General features: G+C 41.2%; 3 protein-coding genes across 7 annotated transcripts; 2 read left to right on the top strand and 1 right to left on the bottom strand.

Moving 5' to 3' along the window:
* Nucleotides 1-94: 94 nt before the first annotated feature.
* LOC127071120 (protocadherin-like wing polarity protein stan) lies at nt 95-20,923 on the bottom strand. Of its 5 annotated transcripts, XM_051010042.1 has the most exons (14): nt 20,796-20,923; nt 19,822-20,020; nt 19,333-19,465; nt 11,244-11,819; nt 9,596-11,149; nt 8,648-9,488; nt 5,614-8,582; nt 3,987-5,519; nt 3,350-3,922; nt 2,851-3,277; nt 2,523-2,760; nt 2,140-2,457; nt 1,465-2,044; nt 95-970 (listed from the first exon to the last, which is right to left on the bottom strand). In XM_051010042.1, exons 4-14 carry the CDS (start codon nt 11,690-11,692, stop codon nt 940-942), a joined length of 9,513 nt encoding a protein of 3,170 aa, XP_050865999.1. In that variant the 5' UTR covers nt 11,693-11,819; nt 19,333-19,465; nt 19,822-20,020; nt 20,796-20,923; the 3' UTR covers nt 95-939. The 5 variants fall into 5 exon arrangements, with proteins under 5 accessions (XP_050865999.1, XP_050865997.1, XP_050866000.1 ...); XM_051010040.1 differs by lacking the exon at nt 19,333-19,465; XM_051010043.1 differs by lacking the exons at nt 19,822-20,020; nt 20,796-20,923 and having other exon boundaries at nt 19,333-19,785.
* Nucleotides 20,824-22,963, top strand: LOC127071126 (uncharacterized). Its single transcript, XM_051010054.1, has 4 exons — nt 20,824-21,057; nt 21,200-21,629; nt 21,811-22,051; nt 22,131-22,963. The coding sequence occupies exons 1-4, from the start codon at nt 20,824-20,826 to the stop codon at nt 22,675-22,677; spliced, it is 1,452 nt and encodes a 483-aa protein (XP_050866011.1). The 3' UTR covers nt 22,678-22,963.
* On the top strand, nt 22,746-24,895 carry LOC127071145 (cilia- and flagella-associated protein 69-like). Its single transcript, XM_051010080.1, has 6 exons — nt 22,746-22,814; nt 22,915-23,171; nt 23,250-23,557; nt 23,622-23,836; nt 23,907-24,338; nt 24,407-24,895. Exons 1-6 carry the CDS (start codon nt 22,746-22,748, stop codon nt 24,596-24,598), a joined length of 1,473 nt encoding a protein of 490 aa, XP_050866037.1. The 3' UTR covers nt 24,599-24,895.
* Nucleotides 24,896-24,900: the final 5 nt, after the last annotated feature.

The following is a 24,900-nucleotide window of genomic DNA, read 5'->3' as shown; positions in this document are numbered from 1 at the left end:
CTAGTATGAGTACTCGAGCGTATCGCGAATGTACTTTTTTTTTTCTTTTTTTTTTTTTAAAGAGATAACGTAAAAGATAAAAGGATTCGTCATAGACGAGGGTATATAAATTATATATTCTTTTCCACATACTGTTTCTTTTTCTTTCCATATAAATATATACAAAAGTACGAAAACGCGACGCAGTTAACGATGCGATCGATCGACTTACTTTATCTCTCATGGCATGTAGAAAAGAGGACTGTAAATACCTAAAACGTATATAATAGAATCTAAATGTAAAGACTGAGAGAGAGAGAAAGAGAAAGAGAAAGAGAGAGAGAGAGAGAGAGAAAAAGATGAAGTAAAATGTATACATTGCACGAATATTCAATGGAGAAATTAAATTACGACGGGGGATGATACTAAGTACACTAATGATAAGATGAGCTAGAGATCAGTTTATCATCGAGCGTCCGATTTATCGATTATCCCTTCATTTTTCTCTCCTTTTTTATTTTTGTATTTTTTCCTTATGTTACTCTCCATAATTTTTTATTTACGGACGCTGGATGCAAGTGCTCGCAGGATCGGAGCTCTAAATCACTCGAATTGAAATAACAAGCGTATACTATATATATATGTATGTACTAAATATATATATATATATATATATATATATATATATATATATAGTTTATATCAACAGGCACTCACATACGTGCTAATTAAAATATGGCTAAGTTTATAAGTACAGTCATGGCCTCTTCTTTTAAAACTTATCGATATACATCGTGGCTTACGATTTAGATTTCAATCGTTCGAATTTTCCTCAATCTCCTTCCAACGATTTGCAAAGCTATTCGAGCGATAGAAATTATCGATTGAAGCCACCTCGATCCTAATCGCTAACTCTTTTAATTTGTACGATATCTTTTTGTATGCGACACGTCGCGACGATCATACAGACGTCTCCGCGTTAGTATCCTTCCTGTAACACAACAAAGTTGTTAATCGATTATACGATCTTTTTTTTCAAAAAAAAAAAAAAAAGAAACAATATTACTCTACTAGAATTTTTCGTAAGTTTCTAATGAAAGTCATTAGGAATCTTGTGGGAGATGCATGCTTACCTCCTCGCTGATCGTTTCATTTGCCAGGGTAAGCATGGATTATAGAAAAGATAGACGATTAGATTAATATGATCCAGCACCATCTTTTTCAATGAAAACATCAATGGAAAAACGAAAGGACAATGAAGATTGATCATTAGTCAAGCCGGACAATATTTTGAGAGTGTCAGAAGTGTGTGGACTGTAAAATTCTTAACGACGTTTCAACTATAAAATTGTTAACGACGTATAAACTTTTGCTAGGAAGATTTAGATCGTTTCAACTTCTGATTCTCTCCTTGTTAGCTTAGAAAAAACATCACCTCGAATAACGTTACATTTCTATCATCTAATCGAATAAATTTATACTCACTCAGTCTCAGTGATCGTCTGTTCGTATTGCTGTTGTTGCTGCTGCTGTCTCAGAGCCGCCAATTCGTTGCTATGTTGTAGATCATGCGTCAACGAGCTCGACAATATCCTACCACTCATCGGTAGAATGAATTCTGGTGCATCCTCCAACACGGTTGGAGTTATCTTGCCTCTCTTTAAACTTCCATACCTTTCGGAGCCGCTCATATTGTCGTGTTGAGATCCATGCAAGCTTTGACCTCTTTTCAGGCTACCATACCTCTCGGAACCACTCATGTTCTCGTGATTTGAATTTTGAGAATGATGGCTCATGCTCGAGGCAAGAATTCGCGAAGACATCGATAGCATGTACGGTGTAGGTGAGATCGTATGATCTTCTTCAGCCGTGTAAGGGAACAGATACTTTTCACCAACGTGATGTATCTTCTCTTCCCCCTCAGAATAATTCTCGTCAAGTTGACTCTTTTGCGGCGAATTCATCTCAGGATAAGGTAATGGATTTGGACTGGACGTTTTGTTGGAGGCCATTTCGTTGTCCGACATGGTGCCACCTGACCATTGACTTCCTCGAACGTCCATCACTGAGGAACGAGTCAAATCGTTAACTTTTTATTTCGTTATAATTTTATCTCACGTTATGGAGAACTGGTAGAATTAATTTTAACAAACTCTTTACCGTTAGATGAGAGATAGGCTTCTGGTAGCTGGGAACTCCATCTCGGTGCGTAAATTGGTTTTATATTTGGAAATAGTTCAGCGTTCGAACAAAGTATGTTGAGGTGTTCAGCAGGATTACTGTGTATGTTTGGAAGGTAGCTATGAGCTACCGGTTGTTGAGCCGAAACACCCATGTTCCTGTGAGACCTCGAGGTCACGTCGTCTTCGTCAGAACTGTGCGAACTCGCAAGATCCAGGCTCCTTCCACCACCTTCCGCTTGAGAACCGTCGGAGTCGGACTCCGAGTCTCTCCGTGGATTTCTCGACTCACTCGACTCTACACCGTTGATTTATGTACCGTATAACGATCGTGTAACAACGTATAGAAGACAATTTACATACCTTGTCGAGGATGGACAACCGATCGTTGACTCCTCGACGACATGTAGGGGTCTCGATCGCTATTGTAATTGCTGGTTGACGTTGACGTGTGTCTCAAATGTGTATCGCTGCGGTAAGGGCTAGAACCAGTTTTATTTGTACTACGTGAAGTCGTACTGCTCGTCGATACTCCTACGTGAACTCTTCTGCACACTGATTCGGCTCCGCTGTACGTCGACGAGTAAGCTAATGCTGATCTCTGTGAAATATCAAACGATTCTCGTTGATTACGTCCTGGTAGAACAAAACGTTGACGCGATTAAGACGTTAATTAACGTAAGAAACTCACCGAATGACCATTAACATTCTGACTGCTGCTTCCATTACCCATGCTACCTTCCAATAAGGGTGCCTTTTTTCCAACGCATCTCAAAAGACTCAGGTACAAGTTCCTTCTCACTCTACCATTGATGAAACAATATCCGATCAGACTGAACGCAGCATGAACGACGATAGCAACACTGAGCAAATACGATAAAGTCGGAGACGTCTCTGAAGCGTTTAAGACTGCCAAAGTCCATGTCGAACCAAGCAAGGGCAATGACGCAACGGATAACCAAAGTAATGTCCTCAAGTTACCAAAGCCCATGATGTGTTCCTTCAATGTAAACGCTGCTCTTATGGACATGACGAGAATACAAAAGTTGACGAAAATTGCCACGCAAACTGGCCCTATCAAAGACCAGATCACAGTTTCGTAGATCGACAGCCAGCAACTGTAAATCAACATGATAAGCGATATTTCAGTGACGTTCGATGAAAAAAATGTACAAACGGATTCAACTTACAAATAGAAATTTCCATATTGATCCGCTCTGACGCCTATTGTCAAACCGACGATCACTGCAGGCATGCCATAGCCCATCGTGTAATAAAATCTCATCTGTCCATGATTGACGTCCCTCATTTCGGTGAGCATTCGATAAAGATGAATAGAATCGACTAAGGTCCAAGCGAAAGTACTCAGCCAAGCATAGTGCAAACCAATTGCAGTCAATTTACAGGGAAATTCGTTGGTAACCAATGGGCTTCTTGCTTTGAGAGCTATCAGGTACAACGTTTCACCGAGGAACACACAGAGAACAAGATTTTTGTGAATGCTGTTTGAATTCGTTCCTGTGCCACGTATCAAAGCTAAAATGAGCAGGGCTGAGAGTAGAAGTGGTAGGGCGAGCATGAAAGCGCTATAACTGGTAACATCCTCCAACAAGGATGGTTCAGGCACGTATTCGAGGTCTAGTACATCCGTTAACACAGCGAAGGTCGACAACTGTAGACAGGAACAATTGACGATTGAACCATAGGACAAACTGTTGTCCTCCACTTCCGTTGTACATCCCATTCGACTCCATTCTCCGGTTCTGTATAAAGGGAAACAAGAAATCGGATAGTTTTGGACGTTGAAATGGCGTTAATTTTTCTTACCCTTTCGCTGTATTCCAATGAACACATTGTGGATTGGTCCTCGTCTTAAAATCGTCGTTCTCACTGAGCCACAATCTTACTTGAACCGGTGATTGCAATGGAACTCCAGTCATCGATTCGTAACCATTTTTGGACGGTACCAAAACTGATACGGTCATCACAGGTGATCCTACTGACACTTCAACACCCCATCTAACGGCCACCGAATCATCGAACCGCTGAGGCAAAAGCGAGCCCAATTCTTTGTATTGCACGTAACTCAGTACAGCCTTGCGATTGCTCAAACTATTTTTCACGTTCAGTTCCCCTTGTGCCAATGGTTTGATACCCAATATACTCAGAGGTACTTGTATCTTGGAATGCGTATCGAATCTCTTGGGATCTGCCATGTAATTGTTGTACTTTGGAAAACTTATCGATGGTCCGAAGTGTGTAGTCGAACTTAGAAACGCTGATGTGTCGGGCAAAACGACTTTCCGATCTGCTTCCGATGGTCTTGCGGTAGACATCGAAGGATCCTCTTTGTATTCCGCTGCTTCGAAGCCGAAGAGACTTTCCGAAGTTACTACATCCAATCCCAATACTATGTTACGATCAACGACTTCAAAGGGGCTGGTAAATGTATCGTGCTGAGACGCGGTCAGAGTGTTCAAGTATCTGGCCATCGCGTTCAAGATTTTGTCAGGACTGTCGCCGTTGAGGGATTCGATTCTCCTCCAATCTTCGACATATTTCGTCTGTAAAATTGCACTGGCTATGCCAGCGAGGTTAGCCACGTAGTCCTTGTCCTGACTGTGAGTCAAGTTAAGGCCAACGAGACTCTCCTCGTAACGAAGCAATGCGATCAATAGAGATTCAGCGACGAGCAAATCAGCACCATACATGTTTTTCGTAACGTTGGCAGCATCGTGTACATCCTTGGCCAATTTCACAGCTACATACGTATTCAACATAAGATCTTGAGCCTCCAAAGCAGCCAACTGGTGTCTCTGTTCGACGAAAGCCTCTGATGTACAATTGAAGAGATCGGGTGGTTGCCATCCACCTAATTTGTCGTCGCAAGATCTCGAAGTCTTCCCTTCCGCTGTGTCAGGACAATCCTCGATAGCTGTCATTCCAAATTTAGTTCTAGGCCACCATAAACCTTCTGCGTAGGACCTAGGGCAACCGTCGTAGATCACCTCGCAACCTTGCAGAGTCACTTCTGCATAAGGATTTGGACAAGCTGTACAAGATCGGCCGATAACACCGACACGACAACGACACTGGCCAGTTTCTGTATCGCAACGCGGTCCAAAACTTCCGATTGCGTAACATCCACAGGGAATACATTCCTTTTGCCCCGGTGGTTGATAATGATTCTCTTTGCAATAGCATTCGCCAGTCGTTTTATTACAAGCCGGATCGTAACCTTTGGATTCATCGCAATGACAAGGTCCACAGACCGGCGATCCCCACCATGTCGCTGGACAGGGTTGGTCAGCTTTTATTTCGCAGTAATCTCCAGAGTATTCCGGTGAGTTACAGTCGCATCTAAAATTTGACAGGGATTTGACATCGATCAAGTATTCATGGAATATCGTTGATACACGTTTGGTCTATGGAAATATAACGAGAATTGACGTACCTATATCCTCTATGGAAATCCTTTTCCTCGATGCAAGTACCAGTATCGTTACAAGGATTTAAATCACAAACGAGCTCGCAGCTGCGTCCGACTCGACCAGCCGCGCAAACGCATTCGCTCGCTTGCCATTTCGTCACGCAAATCGATGCTTCTGGACAGTCTATGCTGCATACGGATTCGGATATGCAGCCAGTTTCGACGTTCTCTTGAACGGTCGGTCGTTGCAACACGCTTTGGTTCGTACCGATTCGAAGATCCTGTAGGCAGCCATCGTAGAATGGTAACTCAGTGTTTATGGATTGATCCGGACCGCCGACTAAAATCCTGCCTACGTAAAGTCCTTGCAATTTCGCGGGTAGCGGTGAACTCAAAGGTTTATCGCGATAATCCATGTCGAGGGAAACGTGACCGCTTTGCCAAAGAACCTCGAGCCTGTGCCACTCGCCATCAGCAATGTTATACCATGTTCGTATGATGTCCGTACCGTCCAACGAAGCTACGAGCTTTCCATCACGAATCTCCAACAGGACCGAACTGTTCTGTCCAATTTGTACCGCCATGACGAACGCATGTTTCGCTCTTGTCCTTAAACTGAGTGCCGTCAGCCACGGTAGTTGAATCGGCCTGAGAAGTGGATTGAAGTTCAACAAACCATCGCCATGAAATTTCCATGGTTTCCCGACCTCGTCTTCGCACGTTGGTCCAGCGAAGTTTTCAGAACACTCGCAAATAAAACCGTCCCAGACTTCACGACACTCGCCGTTGTTTTTACACGGTATGGAAGAGCAGAATGCATTCTTCTCTGGGCAACCAGCGTTGGTACCATTATCTGCGACGAACGAGTTTAGATCGACGAATATATGATCGATGTAAAGATCGCTGATGCAACCAACAAAGTCCTTCGTCCTGACGGGAAAGTTCGAGGGAATGGCGGGTAAGCCGCCCAATTGTAAAGGTCCTGTTAGATCTAAAAATCTGTGACAGGTCTCCGTGATGAGACTGCAACGATCTTCGAGTATTTGTTCGCTTCTTCCGGCACAAGCCCATTTTGGACCTAACCTTTCGCCATGTTCCAAGGCCAAAGCAACGTCACAATTGTCTAAGGAAATCGTCACTGTCTTGTTAATGTAAGATACTTCAACCTCGTGCCACTGTCCGTCAGATACACCTCCGGGTATTTCAGCCGACGCTCTGGTGACCTCGTCCCCGAGCGAAAAGCTAAATTGTACGTGAGATTCGATGATCTCTAAGGCCACAAAGTCGTGTTTTTCGTTGTAACGACCATTGTAAAGAAGTAGACCATCGGATGATTCCGTGGCAAACCTCAGTCTCAAGTGGAGCCTGTGGCGTTGCTTTAACGAGGCGAATGTAAGGAACGTAGCTGGTCCAAAGCTACGTGCTTTCAGTTCGCACAAAGGAGTGACATTTTCTAGAACTCTCACCGGACATCCCTCGCAAGTAAACCCTCCTGTGTTCTTAATGGTACACTGAGAACCACCTTTACAGATGCCTGGTGCGCAAGCGTTCTTGTCCAACGAGATTTGACAATTCTCTCCGGTATAATCGGGCGAGCAGGAACAAGCGTATCCGCCTTCTCTTCGATGACAAGTCCCACCGTTCTGACAGGGATTCGAATAACACAAATTCACTTCTGTATCACATAAGTACGCTTCTCTGCTACCAGTAAAACCTCTTGCACATTTGCACGCGAAAGTGGTGACCGGATAAATTGGTCGAAAGAGTACCGTATCGCTACTGGCAAAGCCAGAAGCATTCCCGAACTTCAATACGGTTAAACACTCCTCGAAATTGAGACAAGGTTCCCTTACACAAAGATTATCATCGAAGGGTAATACCGTGACAGTGGCAAGCCTCGCCAGGATTCCACGATTTAAATAAACTCGTTCTTGAAGAAATTGCGGACTGTAAAACTCGTCGGCCGTACCTGGTTCGACCTTACGAGCCGAGAAACTAACGTTCAATATCTTCCCTTGCACGTTTGCATCCTCTTGAATGCTGAATAAAAAAATGTTCTCCCTTGGGCAAGGTATAATGGCAGCAAGCCCATCCAAGAAATATCCCAACAGCGGGCTGAGGAAAGCTTCGACCGTCATATCGTCGAGTCTAACTGTTATCGAATTCAAGAGCATCTCGTCTGTGATCAATCGTACTGACAGAGTCATGGTAGCCTTTGCTTCGTTGACACCATCGGTCACAGATACCTCCATCGTCGCCACTCGTGGTACATTTGTATTTAATTGCGGCGAGAGACGTATTTCACCCGTCGTCTTATTCAGGTCTATCAGATTAGCATTGTTACCAGCGAGAATGCTGTAGACCAGCTTATCGGTAACGTCGGCATCTACAGCCGGTATCTTGCCTATTGGACTGGTCGGGAAGAAATCCTTGAAGTTGTTGAAGATTATTTGGAAATCTTTCAGTACTGGCGCGTTGTCGTTGACATCTGTCACCATAATTTGCACTAGAGCATCCGATCGCAATGGCGGCGAGGCTGCGCGTACAACCAACTCAAATTTCTTCTTTGGTGACTCATAATCGAGTTCTTCGAGAGTAACCAGTTCTGCACGATCGCCACCCGGTCTTACATTCAAGGCGAAGCTATTGGAATCTTCACCACCGATAACAGAATACTGAACAACGGCGTTTGGACCTTCGTCTGGATCGTGGGCGTAAATCTCGCCCACAGTCGAGCCCACTGGAGAATTTTCAGCGATGTAAAGTACGATCTTATCGTTTTCAAAAGCTGGAGGAGAATCATTAACGTCCTCGATCTTTACGATAACTGGTACCACCGAAGATAACGAAGGTGAACCTCTGTCAGCAGCTACGGCTTTCAGAATGTATCTTGCAACGGATTCTCGATCCAACGATTTGGAAGTTCTCACTATTCCCGTGGTTGGGTCTATCGCGAAGGCACCATCTCCGTCGTCTTCCAAAGCGTATCTTACCTAAGGTAAATCAGCGATTAATATAATTATTCCGCACATATAGGTATATAGAAGAAAAATCTTACCCTGCCATTGAGATCTATATCCTCATCGGTAGCGGAGACTCTGAGCACGCTGGTACCAACCAAAACATCTTCGGGTATAGAACCTTGATATTGAGGTGCTTCGAACATCGGTGCGTTGTCGTTAACGTCCGTAACAGAGATCTCAATGTCCGTGGTGTCAGAAAGAGGTGGTACACCACCATCTCTAGCTGTTACAGTTAGCACGTAGCCCGGAACTTTCTCACGATCGAGTGCTCGAGTGGTAGTGATGGCACCAGTCTGCGGATTGATCGTAAACTCTGCTGCTTCTTGTTCGTCCCCATCCGTTCCAAGGCTATAGGTAACCTGAGCATTTTTGCCAACGTCGGAATCAGTGGCACTGACCACCAAAACAGTCGTGCCAACTGGCGCATCTTCAAAAACCGAAACCGAGTAAGGAGCATTCTCAAAAACCGGTGAAAAATTGTTTGCGTCGGAAACGTTCACGTAGACCAGAGCGGTGTCAGTTCTTCCACCACTGTCCGAAGCCGTCACAGTCAGTACGAATCTTTTTTCTTGTTTGTAATCTAAAGGTTGAGCCACCGTGATCAAGCCACGTCCATTTTGCGAGGCTATCGAGAATCGACCTCTCGTGTTCCCAGCAGTAATCTCATAGTGTATCTTCGCGTCCTCGTCAGGATCCGTAGCAGTGACAGACGTTACAGGAGTACCTGGCGGATCATCTTCCGACACTACAGCGTCGTAATTCTTTGGATCGAAGTAAGGATCGTTGTCGTTTACGTCGGAGACTGTCAAGATCACGGTGACGCTCGCCGATTTCGATTCCTCGCCCGAATCCGAGGCGATTACTGTGAATTGATACCTGTGGAAATCAAAAAGTTTGCTTTAATCTAGTTTTTTCACGTCTAAGAGCAACGCTTAATCGAATCCAAGACCGGCTAACGGTTGTTACGAGATCAAAATAATTACCTGGAGCATTCCTCGCGATCGAGTTGTTTCGTGGTATAGATCCAACCGGTATCAGGATTTACAGTGATGGGAAAATTATCTGTGGATGCGCCGGAGAAGTCGCGAGAAGCTATGGTATACTTAATCTGTGCATTTACACCTTCATCGGCATCGTAAGCCTGGACTTTAAGCACCGAGTAACCAATCGGTACGTTCTCGGCAACGGCATCTTGAAAATGACTGGTATAAAATCTTGGTGCATTGTCATTGACGTCTTTTACGTGGACCAAGAGTTGCGTGGTGTTCGATCTCGGTGGCGTTCCACCGTCCTGAGCTCGTATGACGATCTTGTAACTCCTCATCGATTCGTAGTCTAAAGGCTTCACGAGAGCAACGTCACCACTCATGTTGTCAATGGAGAAAGTATTCTGCGTGTTACCACCGATTATCGCGTACCTCACAGCAGCATTATTGCCTGCATCTGCATCGGTTGCTCTTATCCTAGCCACGATCGGATTCGAAGTATAATCAAGATCCTCTGGTATCGCTACGGAAAATGTACGCTCGGTGAACTGAGGATAATTGTCATTGTCATCGAGAACACGTACGATCAACGTGGCGTTCGCGGTTTTACGCGTCGACGGTGGGGTTGCCAGGTCGGAAACGCAAAGTATCACAGTGTAGATCTCGGTCTTCTCTCTGTCAAGTGGCATCCTCGTAGTAACTACGCCAGAACGTGGATCGATTCTGAAGGTAGAGCTATCTTCGGCATGAACGGTCGTACCGCCACCGCTCGTCGAGACGATCGAGTATTCAACGTCGGCGTTTCTGCCGGTGTCCTGGTCGGTTGCTTTTACTGTGACGACCGTCGAACCTACCGGTACGCCTTCCCTAACCGATGCATCGTATTCCGGCCACTCGAAGCAGGGGGCATGATCGTTTGCGTCCAATACGTTCACTTGAAGAGTGGTAGTTCCTGTTCTTGGTGGAAATGAGTCGTCCACAGCCAATACTCGGAAGTAATGTACATCGACGCTTTCTCTATCCAATCTAGCACGCGTGCTTACTCTACCAGTAACCGGGTCCAGAACCAATAACGTCTGAGAGCGAGCGTCCAAGATAGAACTCATGGAATATCGCACTGTTCCACCCTCGGGATCCCTGGCGCGAACAGACGTCACGTAAACACCTGGTTCTTTTTCCTCTTCGATCGCCGCGACGTAGAGAGGTTGCTCGAAATATGGCGATTGATTTTTTAACTCTCTCCTAACTCTCCTACCAAGATCGGTGTCGTCGAGCTGCCGATGATGAAATACGATTTTCAACCGATGTTCCGCATCCGCCAAACGAGACTCCGCGTCACACCTCAGATTCATAGACACGGAGATCTTCCATAGAGGATCTACCAGGCATTGTTCCGACGCCGAGACCAAATCCCCGGCTGCTCCCTCGATCAAAAAACGAGGATCGGCAACGCCACCCCACCTGGTCTCGCATTCCTTCAGTGCAGTCTGCGGTAGGAAGTCTCTAAGAGCTGCAACGAGTTGCGACGTTCTCAAGCAGACCTCGATGAACCTGTAGGTAATCACGCAGAAGACAATTTCTTGTCGTCATTGACTTCGCTAATGAAACATCGAATTCGGTTAACGAACGAGGAAGCTAACGTTACCTTTCCGTAGTTGGCATAGCGTAAGAAGCCAAGGTCTCTGCCATCCATCCTCTGGTAGCAGCAAGATCCCGATTTTCCTCGCCACAACCGGTTATCAATATCCTTAATGGCAAACTGTAATAATCGATGGTTGGCCTGCCTAATCTCGAACTCGTGGAGTCCACGTAGAAGGTGAAAATTCGAGGATATTGAAGACCTTCGCAACTTAGTGGCTTAGCCAATGTCACACGACCGGTATGGGGATGAACCTTGAGAAGTTTTCGCGCGAACCACGCCGTTCGTTCGTTCGAAACCTCGTACTTTCGGCGACCACCTAGCTGTGGTACTCCCGCCTCGAAAACAATGGTACCAACCGGCGTGCTCGAGGACAGTACAGCGAGGTAACCTTCCGCCAGTGTCCATAGTGCCGCCAGACACATAGGCAATATTATCCATTTCCAGCTTGCCATTACACCCTCTTAATGCCTCTACCAAGCTAGCCTTCACCTTGTATCTTCATCCAGGCGTCTGTCGTCCCATTCTCGCCTACGTTTTTCTTGCTTCTTCCGGGTTCAACGGACTACCATCTTGTGCTCTCTGTAATACCAATCGACATTTGTTTTTCTTGAGTTTCTTTAACAGGTCTTGCATCTTATATCAAACTTCATGAATGGTATTTTTACAGATAAAAATGTTTAAAATTGATCAATTAAAAAGTTCACAAATGTATATACTGTGGGAATACATAAGTTTACGCGCATGGATATCGTATCCCTCCATCGTTTCAATAGTTTCAACCGTCCCTACATGCTTGCAATTTGCTAATTAATACTCCTAATAGGGAACTACGAGCAACAGCTTTTGCAGAACAATCGACGCATCTTGAGATTCGCACGAGATCGAGATAGGCAAATGCGAGTTCCCTTTTTTTCTTCTCTTTTTTTTTCTTGAAAATTATCAAGAGAATAAATTCGAAGAGGGCAAAATAAAAATGTCATTGGAGTCATCGACCGTCTGCGTGTCTTTGTTCTTTTCTAGTGTTCTCCCATTTCAGGATATTACGGTATCGCGTTACGAGTCTCCATGTAATAAGAGAGATCCAGAAAAGCCGTTCACCTAATTCCAAAGCCACGTACCTTTATCTTCAACGAAGAGTCACGTGAAATTAATTTATCCGAGCTATCGAAAGAAATTTCTCGCAGTGCCCGTAATTTTTTCCTTGCTCCAAGTGTATTTAACTCGCCACAGAACGTGGTTCTACCGAGGAAAAACGTGGGAATACGTGTTTCCGTTTTACAGTTCTTTGCACCTTTCAAAGTACCTAAGAGGGCCACGAGAAACGCCACTCTTATTTTATAAACCTTATGCGAAGATAATTTAGCTTTATATTAAATTATAGAATCGATCGAACGAACCTAACAATTTTCTCTTCAAATGGACGAGCCTTACTCTCCGACTAATAACCGATCTAATCTAAACGAAATTTCCTAACTTTTCTTATCAAGATTATTCTATTCTATTAGAAAACAAATAAAGGGAAAATAAAACGATGAAACCGTAATGATCTCGAAGAATCTACCTCATCAGAGTTTCTATCAAAGAATCAACAGAGCGAGCAAAGAGAATTCAGGACGCGAGGAGCAGCCACTCGAGTCGGTTTTTTCTTTATCTTATTGTCCGGTTCGTTCGTCCCCTAAGAAGATCGCACTCGGCTAGTTGACCGTGCCGAGAGAACCTCGCGATAGCTCTCGCGGCGTCTGTTCTGGGTGCACCTCGCCCGGAGGGTATAACCGATCCGGTTCTCGCCAATCCCAATGGCCGATGTACCGGCACCAACCAATCCCTACGTTCTCAGCTTGAGAACAGGTAGACGATAGACTAACATGACCGAGCTCTCTGGCTCGATCGAAGAAAACGAGAGATGAGAGAAAAACGAAAACGAAGGGACGAGTCAGAGAAAGAGAGAGAGAGAGAGAGACAGAGAATCGTAAAGGGCCGTCTCATCTCGTTTCTCTTCGAACGACCACAGCATCCGTGTCGATTCTCTCGCGTTCTCTTAGGCGACGAGCCGTACAAGGCGATAATTGATCCTAATTTATAGTGATCATATTTTCGAGTGTACATATACATGTACCTAATACGCATACACGTATAATTGCAATAGTTAAATATATAAAAATATCGATAAAAAGGAGAATGCTATTACTCATAAGAATAAGTAATAAACGTTTACAACGATTTATCGTGATTTTTGGACGTTTCATCGCAGATGCGAACGCGTGTCTGTTCTCGTGGTCGAACGAAAAGTTCGAAGAATGCTATATCTTGACGCTACTGGCCGTGAAACTATTAATTAAGCCGAGGAAGGTTTAAGACGACGTGGAATCCGGTCCTACCAATTATCTCGAAGGAACCTTTCGAAGTCGCTGTTGTCTGGACAGGCAACGAGCCTAACTTTTGCCTCGTGTTTTTTTCTGAGATTATAACCTCGCTCGAAAAGGGCCTGAAAAGAATAAATTATCCAAGTTTGAAAAGTTATCACCGAGAGAAAGAGAGAGAAAAAGTAATTAGGAAAAAAGTACAGCATAAAAGTCTGGATTATCATTGAAAATTCCAATGTTACCAATCAAAGTCAATAATATTTCAACAAAATTTTTTCTTGCACGATCAAGAAAAAATTTCATTCAAAAAAAAAAAAATACATTATTTAACTTATACATTATATAAATAAAACCTTAGAAATGAGTCTGGAATCACGATACTTGTCATTCGAAACGACTTGGAAGATGATCGAGCTTACAATTCGACCCTCGGTCCAAGTCTTGAAAGGTCCCTTCGAGAATTTGACCCTTTTTTACTCGAAGACGAAGGTGTCACCCTTTCTCTCTTTATCTCGATTGACTATGGTTTCTTCGAACTCGAACGACTATATCCAATCGATTTTGAATTAGTTCAAACGACCGTAAAAGCTAATTACCTGACACGTACCTTTGTGAACTTCATTCTTAGAACGCGTGGCTACCTCTACTGGAACTAACTGACCCGTTATCGCTTGGCAATCGACCGTTGTCATAAGCATTATCACATCTTTCAATTAAATCTACCTAATTCTATGATACAATTTTGCTGATACAAAATTTGATTACGAAACAATCGACCTCAAGATCTATTTCCAATATTCTAGAATGGATCCTATAATAATTTCTTTCTAAAGAAATTATAAAATAGAAAATTCATCATGATTTATAGACCAAAACAGTTCATTCTCTTATTGAAGAGTTTTGAAAGAAAATGGCACTCCTAGATAGAAATTCATTTGTCACAGATCAACGATTTGATAATAGACTTTAACATAATTCCTACTTTCTCCAGCGGTATTCTCTAAGACTACACAGATTTTGCTTGTCACGCAATAATGCAGCTACGTACAAATGTATGTATACGTATTCGCATAATCTAAAGAAATATTATTGCAATTTCTATTAGAAACGATTATAATTTTTGTTAGAAATATCTTCAATGTTTCTATTATTTCCTAAAACTTTTCCAGCTGGATTAGGACGATTATAGGATAACAAAGAATCGATCTAAATTAGGGAGAAACGTAAAAACTTCTTGGTAAGCAAAAAAAGAAAAGAAAGAAAAAGAAACTAGAAAAATAATGTGCACGCCATCGTAGACTCGCCGGAAGGGAAGTTTCGGGTAATGTCGGGACGTCGGCCTTCTCCTCTTCCTTTTCTTTTATGTTCACCCTCGTCCTTTTTGTTCGTTCATCTGCTTGGAACACGCGAGGGACGGCGCGTAGCTATTACAATAACCGGTGTACGTGGTTCTCCTCTTCTTCGTCAAGGCCGCGACAATCAAAGTCGAAAGAGATAGGTGTGCACCTTAGCAAGAGGAAGAAAATTTACATGATTACGCGAATACGAAGAAACTTCTCTGATGCTTTTACAATATTCGAACGTTTTAATCTTTGTTCAACTTTCAATTTTTTATATCCAATCTAAAGTAAAATGTAATATCTCTGTGCTATTATATTTCTAATCTGATCATCTTAATTAAGGCGAGCGAAGGATTGCTGTCAGTCATACTAATTGAAAAACTTTGCTAATTTGATAAATCTTTTCACACGGATAGTATCTCCTGCTAAAAGAAAATAATAATGAAAAAAGAAGGAATATATTTTCTAGGCAAATTTCCAAGTTCGAAGAAAAGGCTCGTTGTCCGACCACAATATAAACCGTTAGGTGGAACGCGATAGTGCAGACTGTAGCTTCCTTAACGGTGAGTTACAGGAAGAGATGAAAAGAATGAAAACCTGTGCATTATACCTAGGACTTACTTTCTATAGTGGAGATAAAAAAAAAAAGAAAAAGAAAGAGAAAATTTTTAGAGCCGAGACGTTAGATTTTCTATTCAAGATGAAAATGAAAATGACGGAATTGAAGATAAAGTAAAGAAGATGGGTTTTAGAATAATCTCTTATCTATCGTTAATTGCTCCTTGTGTCCAACGGCGAAGAAAACGTGTAAATAAACGCATCAGACCATTAAATTCGTGTTACCCTAGCGAATCAACGCTTTCCTTCTGTTCTTTCTTTTTTCTATTTCTAATGAAGTTCTTAGACGAGATTAGGATCGAGCATAAGTGGTCATGTTAATAACACGCTCGTTTTAACTTCAAGTAAAAAACATTCGCAATTTATCAATGACGTTGGTATTTCAAGCTGAACTTTGAAACTCTAAATCCTCAATCCTATACTTGGTGCATAAAAGAAAGAGATATTAAACGAGAAGAATGTAATATGTTGAATATGACTTGAATAACTAGAGAGAGAGAGAGAGAGAAAGAGAGAAACTAACAAGCACATAGAATGCTAGACTCTCGATCTATGAAGAAATAAATTCTCTTTGGATTTCATCGAAATCCGAGTAATAAGGCTTCCGTAATCGAATTAAAACGACGATATTAACGAATCTCTTTTTATCCGTCTCTTTTTGTCCTCTCCTTTCGTTTCTTCTCCGATTTCCTTCGCAATCGAATGGCTTCCTGAATGTTAATGTATCTTTTTCATCTTTCCTATAAATAGTTTTATACATAAATATCTTTCGTTCGCCATAAAAAATGAATTGAACTACAAAGACCTGATATATAAACGAACATTTTTACTAACATTCGTTAACATTATTGATTCTAATTAACAGCCTAATTTATATCCCTTAAATTTTTCTCAATTCCCTAACGAAACGAATGATATAAAATGTTAAAAAGATGTTAACGCGAGAGAATCGTTTGGATGAAATAGATCCAATAGATGAAGAAGATCTGGATTGATCGTTCTAGCAAGTGATCCAAAGAGGATTCAAGACGTTTGCCAAGGGTTCAATGATGCTCCTTGTTGTAAAGGAAACTTGAAAGGAACTCGTGTGCGTTCTCTACACCGTATCAGTCTCAACTGTACCATGGACGAGATGCCTGCCGCGGATAAAGGTTTCACGGAAGAACGTTCAATTTTATGGAACCTGTTCCCACCGAGAGAGACTCCATCTTCTCTCTTTCTTTCTCTTTCTCTTTCTCAAACGGGTTTACTTAGATGCATACATTTCATGCTTGTACGCATACGAGGGACGCCTTTAAAGCTCGTAAATTAACGTTTCATCGTTACGAGTCTAACCAGGGAATCCGAAAATTCTTGATATCTTAATTAAATTTTATTCTCCGAAGCTACATGAAAAAAATTGTCTGGCTCGATGTTGAAAAATAGAATATGATTAAATATAAATAATTAACGATTTTACATGGGTACAATTAATCATTCAATCGTTAATCAATGCGAATGAATAAATATTATCATTGAGTAATCGTGCATTATGAATCGAATCGAACATGTTTGAGTAAGAGAAGAAAAGAATCAAAGAGAAGTTGAATCAACTTTTTAAATCTTATTTTCATTTGTCGAGATATTGTCGGAGCAGCATAGTATCTTTTTATTTCATTTTATTCGATTACTTCATCCTCTAAGCCTTCATGTTCAGTGTGTCGATCGTTCGTACTTATCGTGTATCTCGTAATAACTCATAAATGGTACGCTTATAAATCGTACGTGGTCGCGTAGTAGTTTCCTTTTAAATCCCAACAATAAATCTTGAAAGTTTTTATATTTATATAAATAGAAGATAAGATTTGAAATATTTCATCGGTTTCATTCTAAATCATCTTACGTATCTAACTATTAGTTTGTTACAACGAATATGCTTCGGTAAAAGAAAGAAAAGAAAAAAAAATGCGAATAGAAATTAATTTAAATAAATTTTTCTCTGTAGAAAGAATAACAAGTCCCTAGCCGATCGATGAAAGTCTCTTAACGAGGGAGAGAAAATGAATAGAATGAAAGAAAAAGAGAAAGAGAGAGGAGAGAACAATTGAGTCGAGATTGAAGCGCTTTACGCTTCACCACGAAAGAGTATGTACTTTGGAGTCTCGAACGTATGCGCGTGACGCTCATGAACGCATCTAGCTCGAGTAGAATGGAGACGGTAGAAGGGTACGGAAAAAAGAGAAGTCATTCTTCTCCCTTTCTCTGCCAGGGGTGAGTGACTCACGGTTCGTAGCTTCGACGCTGCACGTCGGGACGTCTACCCTCCAAATATTGATTCGCCGGTGCTGCAAACGAACGCGTGGCGAGTCAACCCCTAGTTGTCTTCCTCGTCTCTCTCTCTCTCTCTCTCTCTCTCTCTCTATATATATATATATATATATATATATATATATATGTATGTATGTATGTATGTATGTATGTATAAATCTTTCTAACCAATCGAAAACGAGAGGGAAAAATATCTCTCTTAATCGTCTACTTGGAGAAATCCAACGTTGATCTCAACAGTGAAGTTGTTAAAATAAAACGAGCGTCTAAAAAAAAAGAAAAAACAGATCAAATATTTTAACATGATACCAGCTGATTAGAACATTTTTAAACGACTATCTCGTATACGCAACCTAACAATTATTTCAGAGAAAGCAGAGATTTTGTATAGGAAGTAAAAACTTTAGAAAAGATTCATCTTCGGCTTAAGTGGACGTCTGAAACCTTTGATCCTTAGCAATGTTCAACAGGAATAATAATTAGAGTGGACAAGAAAGGGGAAGCGAAGGAAAAAAGAAAGAAAGAGAAAAGGGTCTGGTGCCCTTCTCATCGGTATTTCTCGGTCTTCCTCGGCTTCTCTCTTACTTTCTTCGCCCTCGATTTCACCCCCACCTTTATATAAACGAATGGCGGGTGGTTGCTCCTGCGAGTATCGACCGACGCAATTTCTACGTCCGTGCTCAAGCATACTTGGTATCTTTGAAAGAGTGAATGGACGACGCTGATGAAAAGAACTTTGAAGAGTCTACGATCGATCCAACTACTCTAACAAATCCTCTGTCTTTTGTCGTAAATTATTTTTCTGTTCGATATAAAGAGACAAAAAAAAATTAGTATTAACATCGTTGAATTATCTGTAATATTTTTAGCTCGCTCCTAATTAATTTCTAGCCTTCGCTGAAGAGATAAAAATGTTGAGAGAGTAGAATTGAGGCTAGCGTCGGTGGTGAGACCACTCGAGAAGTCGTTACTCCGACGAGAGAGACCTCGAATTAGAATAACATGAGAGAGGGATGTCTGTATAATGTACGACAAAAGAATGAATAAAAATTATACGATAATTATAATATTCTCAATCAACTTAAATCACTATCATAAGCCTAAGTCATAGAGCTAAAAAATGAATCATTCAAAATTGTTTGAAAGAAACCTAATCAAAAGGACTTGCTGTAATAAAACGATATTATCATTAAGAACCCTCTCTTTTTTCCTCTTCACGCAAGACGCCTCCTGCTTCCCGTGGGAACGCAGAATGAACTCGAAGAAGAAGAAAAGTCAGGGTAATCCTGAAAGGAAGGAAGCACAAGCATAACTTAGCCGCGTGCGAGCGTAAAGATCGAGTGAGCTGGTCTTTCTCTTCTTTGGTGTACAGACACCGTGCAAGGACGAGGAAGAAAGGACGCTGATGGTATTGAAGAAAACGAATGAAGGAGTAGTAAGAGGTCGTTGAAAAAGGTCACTCACCGGCCCGTCAAGGTCACCGTTGCTAAATCCCTCACATTTCGAGTACCTTGTCCACGGTGTCGATTTCAAAATCCAGACACACTTTCACTCCAAGGACTCATGCAAGATCGATCAATTTGAATACTTAGTATATCTAGAGAAAAAGAGAGAGAGAGAGAGAGAGAGAGAGGAAGAGAGACAGAGAGAAGCTACGTTCTACCCCTTTTCACGTGTACGAGGAGTTCACTCAGAACCGGTTCGTAAACCAAAACTCTCCTCGAAGACAGAAAAAGAAAGATCTTTTCGATACACCAATGATTTTTTTATATACTTCTTCGATCACCTTTTAAAACAGAAAACGAACAAATGGATATTTTGCTCCTCTTTGTGTTCTCCTAGCGTTAACGTGAAATGTTTAAGAACAATGATGAACTCTTGCTTGCGAGGATACACATTGTCCTTCGAAAAAAAAAAGCAAAAAAAAACAGTGAATGGGAGATGAACACTCACTTTAGCCGGCTGCTGTGCCAACGACAGCGTCGCGATCGTACTAACGTCTCGGCTCTCTCGCACGAGGAACACGCGCGTCGCTCAGGTGCTCTCAACGTTGCCGAAGGCGTACCGCCTCTACTATCACATACAATCAAGAGAGCCATTACTATCCAGGGAGCGAGCGAAGGTGGAGCCGTCTAGCGGTAGCATAACGATCCTGGAAAATAAAGAACTGAGTCAATACTAACAGGATAGAAGAAAACTAACAATTAGTATTTTTTTTGCAAAAGAAAATTATGTTTCCAATGGCATTAAAATTATAATTATCTTTTAAACAAATAATACTCGTAGAGTAATAGTTTCAATCTAAATATTTAACTCTTCTTTACCTAAATTATTATCACTGTCTTAATTAACATATGATCAGATGATATAAAATATATTGAAACGTTTAATTCACAAAAGTACAAAGTTTTTTAACCTCTTTACCAAGGAATAATATCTGTATTAAGATCGATTAGAATCTCTTTAGAACATCTCGCGCCATTGATCGTGTCAATCGAGAGGGCACCACTACTTTGAGATTAATAACAATAAATCATGACACGTTCGTAAAGAAGAGAGAGGAAAGGAAAGAAGATCGAACGGGACGCGTTTGAAATTCCTCGCCGTCTCATGCGAGGAGTACGCGCTTCGTTCTGAATGCAAATGCGTTCTGCGGACGACGAGGAGAGCACGATTTTGTATACAGCAACTATACTACGCTCTTCGTTTCAAGAGCAACAAGAGTTTGTCCTTTTTCGTTCGTTGCGCCACCTGTTATTTCTCTCTCCTGCCGATTTCAATGGCGGCTAGAGTGCACTTGGCTTTCTTTTGTTTGAATGCTGTTAGAAATGAAAGCTTCGACTTGACATTTAGGTGTTGTCCATTCAACAAACATACTTTTCATCATTCCTATCATTAATATCAGTATTTTTAACTTCCATATTTACCTTAACAATCGACGAAACAATCGTGTCGATGGAGAGGAAGAAATATCAAGATAAAAAACAGCAAGTTTCTTTCGAGAAAATGATCAAATGTTCTTGTCCTAATAGTACGAGATTTGCCAAAGAAAAATGTCGAGAAATAGACGTGGATTATGTCGTACATAAACTGCACGAACTTATATCCAATCCAGTCACTAAAGATGACGTATCACGAATCTCTAGACTGTTGTATGATTATCAGGAACAACTTTACGATCGGGCTTACGTATCCTTCAACCTGAAATTCGATTAACTTATAAGTTATTGATACACACACCCACACACAAACATATAAATTACCCGCACCACGCGCGCGATGATCCGCATTGTTTTCTCCTTATTCGTTTATCCATTCTCATTGCGATTAGATGGTAAAACACTTACCAATGGTGATAAAAATAATAGAATTTTTAAAAACGAACGCAAAGCACGTAGAAGATTATCGTTTGCATCTCGATCAGATGTTGGAGTTTTCTAAGCGTCCACCCCTATTGGAAAAATTCTCTCAGAACATTACTTGCTCGGACATAATGGAACAATATTTCACATTCTTTGGCTATCTGCTAATCTTACGTAGCAAGCAAGAGCTCCTTAAAGTGCACGAAGCCCTGCGTTCTTTATTAATCAGGACTGTGCCAGCTGATCCTTCCGCCGTGAAGTCCGAGATTTGTCGTGCTGCTATGGAAAAATCGAATCTGTGCTTTACGGTGATCGGAATATTAAATACTTCCTCCACCGAAGAATACCCTATGATGTTGGAATTGATCTTCCTACTCTCGTCTATTTCCTATGTCTGCTGTAAGTAAATCTTTGGCGTTTCATCTTCATTGCGTTCCTGTACATAAAATAGAGTACATCAGTTGAAATCATTCTTAAGCTAAGATCTGTAGCATAAAAAAACAAGTAGAAAAGTTAGTCCAGGTCTTTAAAAGAAACAACGATCATAAAACGATAACAAACCGACCATTTACAAACATAGGTCACAAAATGTTGGAAGCTGGTATTCTTGATACCCTGCTAATTAGAATGGACCTCGTTTACGCGACTCAAGTGTTTTGTAAACCACCGCCGAACGAGCTCGTAAAAGGAGACGAGTACTCGGATGATACAATGTCTTTGATAATGAATATCTTATGGACCCTTATGAGATCTATTTTACCTTCCACAAAAGTACCAGTTTGTTCCAAGGACTTTGGTACTCCGATGCTTTGTGCTATGTGGTATTCCACTTCTTTCTTTACTCTTGTTTGATACACCGACACGAAAATATTGCAAGTAAAATTTCTTTTTCAACTTCAGGGGTATTCGTTATGCATTCAAGAAACAAATATACAAAGGTCAGAATTGTACATTCAATGCGAAACTTCGAAACGAAATGGCATTGCTCGTCCTTCTCATACTTCAACTTTTTCCACCTTATATCACTGTTAGCAGTGGTATATGCAACGACGTCCTATCTCTTTTAAATGACTGTCTCTCTGGTACAATTCATATCTGGTCAAAGAAAATCAAATTCCTTCCTAGCAAAGAGAATCTCGTTTTCTTGAAAACGCTTTTATTAATCGTGTCTGATCTTGCTAAGTTCAAAGCCTCTATCCACGTAGATAACTTTTCTCATTATAATCGTAAAAATTTACAGGGAATCATTTTGAATAAATCATTTCTCCAGATCATGATCGAACTGAACATCTTATCACCAATACTTGGCTTCATTGATTTGAACTCGCAGTCTGTTTGGAGTCCACCTCAATTCTGGCATCTTTTCGAACATGCAATGTTTACTTTGATCGTACTTGCACCGAAACTACCCCAGGAATTTATTAAATACGATGGAACCGAAAAGTAACTTCAACCTTCGCTCTTAATTTCGAGTTTCTACGAACTAACTTTGAAAGCCAATGACATTGCAGATTGATGTCCATTTTGCAATGTTGTTGCTCGGACGAATTTGATTTGAAATTTACAATGATTTCTATCAAGGCAGTATGTTCCATCGTTCTTTCTAAAAACCCTATCTTGTTAAACAATTTTCGCGAACGCGAAATAATTCTCCTATTTTTCGGTGAGCCAAATTTCTCGATAGACCATTCCCGATAGAGTAATAACAACTCTGAGGAATATTCTAACGCCGTTTCTAGACATTATCGATTGTATTCTACGCAACGATAAATTAACCATCGAACATCAGAGAATTCTTACGATACTATTCATCAGTGCAGACGAAATAATTAGAGAAAAAGCAGACCTCCAATTGTTGTACGGATACTACAATATAAGAATTACTCAACAATTGTTAAACAAATATCTTCATCATCGAAAAGACGATGATATGGATCAGCGGTAGGTTTAGCAAAGATCGATTAAATCAGTTGAATCGACTTTTTCAGAAACAAAAAAAGAGAAAAATAATTACGACAGTCTCTTGCTAGCGATTGGTTCCTATATTTGGGGATCTATAGTACCATGCGCAATATATTTGAAGGAGTTTGTCGACGAGAGTACGGTCTACGCTATAATCGACGTGATCGATATCGCATCTTCTCCTGTCAGATGTTTATTTCTCGGTCTATTAACAGATATTTGTGAAAATATCTTTTGTGGTCATTATCTATGTACTTGGCGTGGTGTGGATAAGAACAAAGGATTTATTTCCTTGCTGGCAATGATTTGGAGAGAAGAGGAAAGAGAAATCGGTGTGAAGAAACGCTTGGATGGCTCGATCGCAGGTGAATCTCGAAGATCGATCGTTGACGAGCAATTCTTTACGTACGATCTTTTTCATTTATACAGACACCGAATTACCTCAGATGGGTCTCAAACAATGGTTAGGAACTTATCATAACAAACTTAGGCACGAAGTTAGTCCTGCGATGATCGACTTGATTGGCTCGTCTAGATCCAAGATTTATGCTCTTCGTCAAATCATCGAGAGATATGGAGAACAATATCAGATGGCTAAAGATCATTACAAGATTCTAATCAATGATTTATCCATCGAAGATAGCGTAAATTCACGAAAAATTATTATTTTCGTCGTAGGATCGTAACTACCTTTTTTTCTCTTTTTCCTATCAGATTACAATGTCCACTGCGAATCTTTACTTTCAATTAAAAATTGGACAGACTTGGATCGAGATCATCAAGTATTTAGCTCAGCTAGGTGTTACACCATTAGGAATGGACGGTCAACTTATGTTTCTAATGTCGCAAAGATATCATTCCTGGGGTCTCTTTATTCAGGAACGTCAAAATAAACTTAATGCCGCTGCTAAGAACAACGAGGAAATCAAGGAAAAGGACGACTACGCTAGAATTCGTGATTCTTTGCTAGCACCAACGTTCGATGCTCTGGACGAGATCGAGTATATTCGTAGAACAACCGATAGATTTTACATGTTACGAAAAAAGACTATTCAAAATCGACAGGTGAACACGTATCTTAGTTTTCCTTCGATCGCCGATATCATACAGTGTCATAGGACGTTTCAAGATAACGTTAATGTTACGGTACGTTATAATTCGAAAAAAGATAAAACCGTTAAAAAATGGACGGCTTACGTGCTTTCTCTTTGCAGGCAGTTTTCAATCAGCATCTTCATCTTATCGGTAAAGTTACAGTCGATCCCGACACCGATCTAACGCTACCCTCGCCTATTTCTCCAGAAGATTTGTCCTTGTGGATGAATTCTTCTTTCTACGACGTTTCCTTTTCAGAAGATTTGTCTTGCGTAGAAAACTCGTCCTTTGAAATTTCGGCTGTGGAATGAAAGAGAAGACGGTTAAAAGCGCCCTCTACGTCAGTCGAATTTGCAAGCTTTCTTCTTTATCGTTAATAAGAAATAGCACTTTATCGACGTAAAGAAGATAATAAAGTATCATCGCTGTTTTACCCTCCTCGTTTCGAACGTCATAAATTTGGATTAGTCCCTTCGTTTGCGTTGCTCATAATTGATTCGAAGAGAATACTTCTTCTCCTACAAATGCGGAAGCTTCGAGCATAGCAAATAGTAATTAGAAACACGTGTGCCTGCGTACGTCGTTTTATCGATCGAATTCCGACTTTATCGAC

The sequence above is a fragment of the Vespula vulgaris genome, chromosome 20 (genome assembly GCF_905475345.1).
Source record: "Vespula vulgaris chromosome 20, iyVesVulg1.1, whole genome shotgun sequence".
In the NCBI taxonomy this organism is placed as follows: Eukaryota; Metazoa; Arthropoda; class Insecta; order Hymenoptera; family Vespidae; genus Vespula; species Vespula vulgaris.
The sequence above is the reverse complement of the archived record's forward strand: the minus strand, read 5'-3'. Positions and strand labels throughout refer to the sequence as shown.